General features: G+C 40.0%; 1 protein-coding gene across 1 annotated transcript in view; it reads right to left on the bottom strand.

Moving 5' to 3' along the window:
- Window positions 1-4862: 4862 nt before the first annotated feature.
- LOC116378032 (complement C3-like) overlaps window positions 4863-7970 on the bottom strand; it is a 3453-nt gene continuing 345 nt past the window's right edge. Inside the window, exons 3-5 of the mRNA XM_031839831.1 lie at window positions 7189-7269; window positions 6786-6933; window positions 4863-5328 (exon numbers count right to left, since the gene is read on the bottom strand). Of these exons, the coding sequence (XP_031695691.1) occupies window positions 5184-5328; window positions 6786-6933; window positions 7189-7216 (321 nt within the window). The 5' untranslated portion in view covers window positions 7217-7269 and the 3' untranslated portion in view covers window positions 4863-5183. The remainder of the gene's footprint in view (window positions 5329-6785; window positions 6934-7188; window positions 7270-7970) is intronic.

Genomic DNA, 7970 nt, shown 5'->3' with positions numbered 1-7970 from the left:
ATAAGTTGGTTTTTATATACTAGTGAAATTGGTTCCTGTGTACCCAGATCTCTGCAAGTTTTATGATCAGTATAATGTTATCACAAGCCATAAAAACAGAGGCCAGAACTGCAAAAGAGTAGTCAAAGTGAGAATGCTTCACAATGTCTGACGACACTCTTTGAGCTAAAATTTTAAGCCAGGAAAATATTTTTGTTAAATCACTTTTTTTTATTTTTACACAGTTTACCAAGAAGCATTGACATCAGCAGTCATTGGAACAACCTCTGCTGTTTTCCTGGCCATCATAGGGCTCTCTGTCTTCCTACTGATAAGGTGAGTACTCTCTCTTTACCAAAACATTGAACATTTAATACTTACAAATCAGTTTTACATGATACTCTAAATTATGAACTTCTTTGTTTTTGATTAATTCTCTAAACCAGAAAAAAGAGAGCCACCAGGCAGTCATCCAAGCCTGTAGAGGGTCCACACAACAGGCAACAGGTGAGCAAATTTAAATTCAATACAATCCAGTGTGAATGTCTGTGAAACACTGCTTCTTCAGTTTCAGCCGGAGATGTTTGAGAACATGACGTGTTATTCCTTGATTTGTCACACTCCTATCACGTGACCATCTTCTGTAGGAAAACAAACAACATTTTAAAAATGACTTTTGGCAGGGTGGATGTAGCTTTAGTCACGCATTATCAGAAAGTGTTAAAACCAGGCGGCAACTTCCAGTTCTGCAGAGTGAAGCCAAAGTGTCTTAAAAACGTGCATTTTCTCTAGTGTCCACCAGGGGGCGACTCCTCTGGTTGTATAGAAGTCTATGAGAAAATGACTCTACTTCTCTCTTGATTTATTACCTCAGTAAACATTGTAAACATGAGTTTATGGTCTCAATCTCTAGTTTCAAGTCTTCTTCAATACAGCATGATGTTCATTTAGTACATTATGGTCCATTTAGAGTCACACAGACCATAAAGCAGGGGATGCTTTAGGGCGGGGCTACATGGTGATTGACAGGTTGCCATAGCCACATATGGCGTCTCTACGTCACTCCTCCACAGTCCAAATTTTGTAACTTCCGTTCATCGGTTCCAAAAAAGCAAAGATGGCAACAGCCGTGTTCCAAGATGGCGATGGTGAAATCGCCGAACTCGAGGCTTCATAACGGAAGTCCACAAACCAAAGGGTGACGTCATGATGACTACGCCCACTTCTTACATACAGTCTATGGTTAATCCCCCCTGACTGAGAGGCAGTCCATGTAGCTCTAATGCCACCCTTCTTCACATAAATCAATCCTGTTATGAGCCTCCTCTTCTATCTGGTGGACATGGCTGTGGAGAAGGGCTTGTGGGCTATCTTGCTTAGCCTGCTGCCATCACGGCTGGGACGTGGTTAAGTTAAGGACAATAGCGGGATGAATAGATCAAGAAGTTGTATTTCCAAAGGTTCTACCAAAGTCATTACACTTGTAAAATGTAAAAAAGCTATTTTGTCTTTGCAGCGTCAACCCAATGAGGCGGTGGAACGGGATGCTATTCACTACGCCAGTATCCACTTTGCCAACCAGACAGACCCGGTCTACTCCAACCTCAGACCAGCTCGACTCCGCGTATACGAGGAAGTCGAGTACGCTGCTGTCAAATTCAAGAGTGCCAGCGCTTCTCCGAGGTGATCTCTTTATCCTCACTAAAACCTCAAAATCACATGAATTTTGTAGAATTGATGGTTGAATTTGAACACTTTCACTGCTGTTGCAGTTGCTTGCTTGTTTACCTTTTTGCTCTCACTGTGAGACTTTGTATCGGTTTGTACTATATCTCCAGCATTCCTGATTTGTCTCTTCTTCTCAGAACTAGAAGTCGGGAGACTGTGGAGGATCCAGCTGAACTGTACAGTACAGTCAACAAACCTTACCTTTAAATGTTGTATTGACATTCACGGTCATCAGATTCCTACAGACGTTGAAGATTCCCGGACTTTAAGTCCAGCGCCAAAACAGGGCGTCATTTGAGTTTCTTAGTTCACATGGTTCTCCAAGGATAAATCCGTCTGATGTTGGTGATTCCTCGACATCTGAAATATCACAACTACTATGGGATGGATTGTCATAAATGAGTCACAGCCATGTCCCTCACAGGATACATTATAATGACTGGCTTTAGTTGATCTAGTTGTAGTGCTGCCACTAGATTTTAGTCAAGAGTCATGCTTTACTGATAGACAACCATTTCCAAAATCATGGAAGCTCATTTTTCATTTGTGTAAATACAGTCTTTATACATGTCATACAGTTCTATTATAAAAGATAAGGTTTTATTTTTACTTATTTCTAAATATGATACGATTACAGCTCATTATCATGCTTCCTTTTTTTTTATACTGCATGTGTCAACCTGAAATAAAAACAGTGGAGTCAAAAAGCTGCAGTGATGAAAGTCCAGTCTTTGTCAAGGAAACGTTACAGTTGGAGCACAGGAAGGGCAGACGGCAGCGCAGAGACCGTTGCTACAGTCATTGTGAGTCAGGGATGGAAAGTGACCACAACCGCAGCCCTGCTCACCACTGTGGTGCTCCTGTCTGTGCTGCAGATAGTGTCTGCCTGTTTACATGGAGTTCTGTATTTCTTTTTCAAATTCCACTTTCTCCTTGACTTATAATATTCAAAATAAACAGCCAAGTACTGTACATATTTAAGTCATAAAACAAATAAGTTGTCAAATGACTTTTTGCAGACATTATTAATGCATTGAAGCGATGTTTCAAATGTTCTGTTGTCTCTTCCGGAACTTAAAGTTAAAGTTAAATTTTGGCCATTTACTGGCATCTGGTTGAAGAGGAAGGACGCCTGGTGTATTTTCAAGCCTACTTAATGCCCACAGGGGACCGATGCGGTTCAAGAGCGCTTCCTTCTTTATTGAAAGTAGTTGATGTGACTAATCTTCAAACTTGTGCGCAGTAACCTTCTTGTTTGTTTTCACTGAAGCCACACAGCAAAGAGAGGAGCAGCTATGAATGTTGTCTTCCTTCTTTCCATGCCAGGTACTGCATATCCACATTTACATTATGAGGCATTTAGCAGAGCAGCAGTTTTAAATGGAAAATATTCTGAATAATCCCCAAACTACCTATTTTCAAATCTGTGCATGTTTTCTGTATCCTCACATATTCAGACCAAGTGGTTTTATTGAGGTGATAAGTGATGACCTCAGAGCTATCGCTCCAATTTGTAAAAAATGATTAGTTTGCCCATTAAACACAATATTATTTTAAACAATTAAAATCTGTTGAAATGTGGTGGAGGAGAATTAGCATTAAAAGAAAAGACTAAAGAAACAGAATGACTGGAGGGAGACTTACACTCCTACTGGCATCTGTGCGTTAAAAGGATCAACAGTGGAAACACATCTGAATAAAGCCCTGCTGTTACAGTCGGACATTTCTGGGGAAGATCATTTCCCCTTTCTCAGTTCAAGCATCCTCATTGGCGTCCTTTGACTCAGCAGACAGCTTCTCTTGTGTTCTTAAAGGGCACAAAGATTCCCCCTCTCCTTCAGTGTGTGAGTTTACTGTATAGTCCTCCCCAAACCGGTCTGCCTGATGACTAAGTGTTTTAAATATGAATGCTCACACATCCTCTTTCTATATTAACACATTCTCTGGGGGCATTGAGCCCTGCAGGATCACTTCTGCTGTCAGCGCCTCAACAAGCTGCTGTGTATCACAGCTGAGGAGAAAGATGGAGTCAGCAGCTGTTTGAAGATGGTTTTATCTTTCAGGTGTTGGTGGTCAACACTGCCACTGAGTGACGTACGCTGACAGAAGCATCTGGGCCTTCAAAGGCTCGTCAGCGGACATTTACTGTGTTCAGCACTTATGAATCTATCGCATCTAGATTCTGTTTCAGTTCTGATCATCAGCAGAGGCGGTATCTCACACCACCTGAGGACCTGAGTGAAGACTACATTATATGACATTTTTCGACTCACTATACTCTGACTTTTAGGAAGCAATATACTATGACTTTTTACTGCTTTTTTCGACATATTATACGATGACTTTTTAATAACTTTTCCTAAACACTATGTTAGTTGTTAAAGATTTTTTTGACATAACATTCTATGTATTTTTCATGACTTTGTTCACCATACAATACTTTGAGTTTGAATGACTTTTTGACATACGATACTATGGCTTATCATTTTATTCAACATACTATACCATGACTTTTTAAGACTTTTATTGACATATTATACTTTTTTTAGACCTACAGTAATATGATTTTTTAATGATTTCTTCATCATACTATATACTTTGTCTTTTTCATGACTTTTTGCGACATATTCAACATTCTATAATATAACTGACTTTAAAGAAAATGCTATATGACCACAATTTATGATTTTTTTCGACATCCTATACTATTTTCGACATACAACACTATGAGTATTTTAAACATACAACACTAAAACTTTTTATGATATTTTTTGACTTACTATCTACAACTTTTTGGGATGTTTTTTGATATACCATGCTCAGACTTTACTATACCATGACTTTTTTTTCAACATAAAATACACCGCCCCGAGGTGAGCAGCTCCTCTCGCAGGAACCTGACTTTAGGATTTACATCACACTAGCTTGGAGTAATTACAACACAAACCTTCATCGTTGATGCATTTGACTGATGTAATTGTACCTGCTTAATGATCACTGTCCAAGCATTTGCATCATCTAATAACTTATCTGCAAAATTCCCTAATTCATTTTTCTCTTTGAAAAACCAGAAGTCAGCCGCGGAGGATTTAGCTGCTTTGTACAGAACGATCAACCGAACCCTGCTGAGCACAGAAGGGATCTCCAGCCTGGTGTGTATGTGCAGTAGTCTGTTTATTTAAGCGAGTACACTGATTTCATATATTTCTTTCTGAGAATACAGCACTGAGACAACCATCGGTTTCTTAACAGAAATTTAAACTTACAAATTTGAACAGAACACGAGAACTCCAGCTCCACTGTCAGTCCTCTTTCTCCCCCAAAGTGGAACACAAATAACTTACTCATTGCACAGGCTGTGTGGCCCTAAAATGACCATTGAGTCTTTGTGTGCACAGCAAATTGCTGTTGTTGCAAGAAAAACAACAACATAAGTGTGCAAAAGAGAGTGGCGTGGAGTTGCAGCTCAGACACCTCTACAGCCGGCAGCCGATGATGGACAGTTCATCTGCAGCATCCTTCAGGCTCTTGCACTTAGCTTGCAGGCTGGGACTGCTGGAGCACTCATCGGGCGAAGGCCAGTGCTCCACCCAGGAGTCCTTTCCTAACATGTAGATGAATCTGGCAGGCAGGGAGGGAAAAGAGAGGAGTTTACACTGTGTGGGTCGTATTATGCCTCCAAATGGCTATCGTTGAAGAAAAAAAAACAATCTTCTAGGTCCAATTCTGTGGCTGGTTCAGATGAGTTTTATTCACTGCACAGTGGAGACAGAAGTCCATAACAAAGCTTTGGAATGGTGTGAGTTCTGGCCATGATGATAGACGAGGTCACAGGACACAGTTAAAGATAAGGTGTGTGCTGGGCTAAGCTTCTCAGGGAGGACAACTGACAATGGAACTCTCTGCACCTAAGATGTGTGTTTGTTTTCAAGTCCAGGGAATGAAGCTTGGTTTATACGCTCGGCGAGCGATCATGTGACACAAATAGTTCACTGATAAAAACACTATTTACATGTCTAGAGACTACAAAGAAGGCCGATTCATTTTTAAATGCTTTAGAAACAGGAAGTCTTTTACAGGATATTCAACCTTTGTTTCTTCATAATACATGTACTACCTGACTTCTTTCTTTACAGGGTTTGTATGAAGGTAATAAAGTAGACCATGAATATGAGATATGAGTTTACAGATAATTACAATCCGTCCTCGTCATTGTTGAGGTTGCTTTATGTTCATATCTCTGAGTTACACTCGTTGTCTTTTTGATTCCTCACAGTTCATTTAGTTTGTACGCCCTCTGGTGTTTCAGAGAATATTGCAGCGCAGAGAGTATAAACGCCTCCGTTTGACTAGCAGATAAAATAATGCAGCCTTTTTTAGTGAGTTTGTACTTAGGAGGGCAGTTATGTTTTCCCAAACCCCAGTTTGTGAACAAACAAACATGGCTGCCAGTAGAGTGAGCAGTAAATTCATTTTCAGGATGACCTTTGATCAGTCGATGTACTGCTGTAGCGTCTAGTTCCTGTAAACAGCCGAGTGTTTACTGCAAACATCACACTTTCTCTACTTTGGTAGCTTACACACATAATAGGACTGCTTATTAGAAAATAATAATAATTAGGGAGCCGGGGGAGAGGGGTGAATTTCAGAGAACAAATCTCAGAAATTCTAAGATTACAGTCCTTAATTTCAAAGTCATAAATTGGGTAAAACGGTGGTAACGCCAGCCGTCATCTGGATTTTGTTCCGCCTAAAGTCGTGTTCTTATGGCGAAGCTCCTGAATGATGCATAAACATGTTTTCTTTCTGTTATTTTATGACAATTAAAATAATAAAGCACTTGTGGCTCAGATTGGTTCAACCTCATCACACCAGAATATCTCTAATCGCTAATTTTTTAAATCTGCAATAACCTTAATTTACCGTTGTAGCAAAGCGACTACAAAAAATCTATTTGAAAAATGTGACACTTTGAATATAAAAGACACATTTCTAATAAAAACTCCTCCGTGTACAGACAGAACCTCGAACTGTCTGTTGGACTGCAGGTGTGTTGGTTCGGTTCTCGCTCTTCCTACCTGTTGGTGTCAGCGTCGATGTTCCACTGGTCCTCTTTGGGGCCGATGATGAGGTACTGGGAGCCCTCCTTAAGGACCAGTCCATCTCTGCAGCCTCCGTGAGACATGAAAAACCTCCTCTGGCCCACTTCAACTCCTGCCTCCACGCCTTCAGATTCAGAACATATTCATAGCTGCATTATAGTGAATTACCAGATAAAAGAGCTTCAAATTGAGTGGATACGGATACATCTGTTATCTAACATCCTGGGCTGTTAAAAAGATATTTGTCCTCCATCATGAGGCCGTAAGGATTTTACTTAAGAGTCTCTTACTCGTTTTTTTTTTATTATTAATGAACAATGCTTTATTTAAAAAAAGAGCTGATGCTCATAAAAGACACACATCCACTGCATTGACTCACCCAGCTTGATAACTTGTGTGATCTCCATCTCGTACTTGTCGTAGTAACTCTGAGTGACGCTCAGCACCTTCACCTGGAAAACTGAAGCACAACAAAACCGACGTAACGTTTGCTTTGTTCATATTTAGGCTTGTCGGGATGATGCGGTGACATTTGTTGGTGATGTTCGTGGTCCTGAGACCAATCATTTTGGCCTCCTGACCTTTCTTCTAAAAGTGTCACATGTACACAATAATAAACGCATCCTAATAGGTCAATTGGGCATATCAGAGTTTCCATTGCTTGATAATAAATGCTGCTATTATTGATGCTACCACAAGCAAATAAATGAATTACCACAGATGGGTGGCTAGACAGTCCCCCCCCCTTTCACTTTAAATGTTCCTGCACAGAGTCCTTGTACATGTGCTAGATTTAGCCTTTCATTACTCAAAAGCTATTAGTCAGTTTCGTAAATTATTGAAGATTACTATTGATCCTTTTCTCTGCATATCATTCCAAGAATTGCAAACAAAGTAAATATATATACATATATATATATTGTATAAACATAAGCTTGACAATGGAGCTTAACCTATGGTAATTGTATTCATTTTTTGGAGATGTTTTGTCGACTCATACTGGAATATAGCTCTAGTATTTGACTGGCAATAACTCAATGAAGACTGAGACTTGTTCTGACTAACTTTAAACTCAGCTGTGTGTGTGTGTGTGTGTGTGTGTGTGTGTGTGTGTGTGTGTGTGTGTGTGTGTGTGTGTGTGTGTGTGTGTGTGTGTGTGTG

This window comes from Anarrhichthys ocellatus, unplaced genomic scaffold (assembly GCF_004355925.1).
Source record: "Anarrhichthys ocellatus isolate YVR2014 unplaced genomic scaffold, GSC_Weel_1.0 scaffold1992, whole genome shotgun sequence".
Classification (NCBI taxonomy): Eukaryota; Metazoa; Chordata; class Actinopteri; order Perciformes; family Anarhichadidae; genus Anarrhichthys; species Anarrhichthys ocellatus.
The sequence above is the reverse complement of the archived record's forward strand: the minus strand, read 5'-3'. Positions and strand labels throughout refer to the sequence as shown.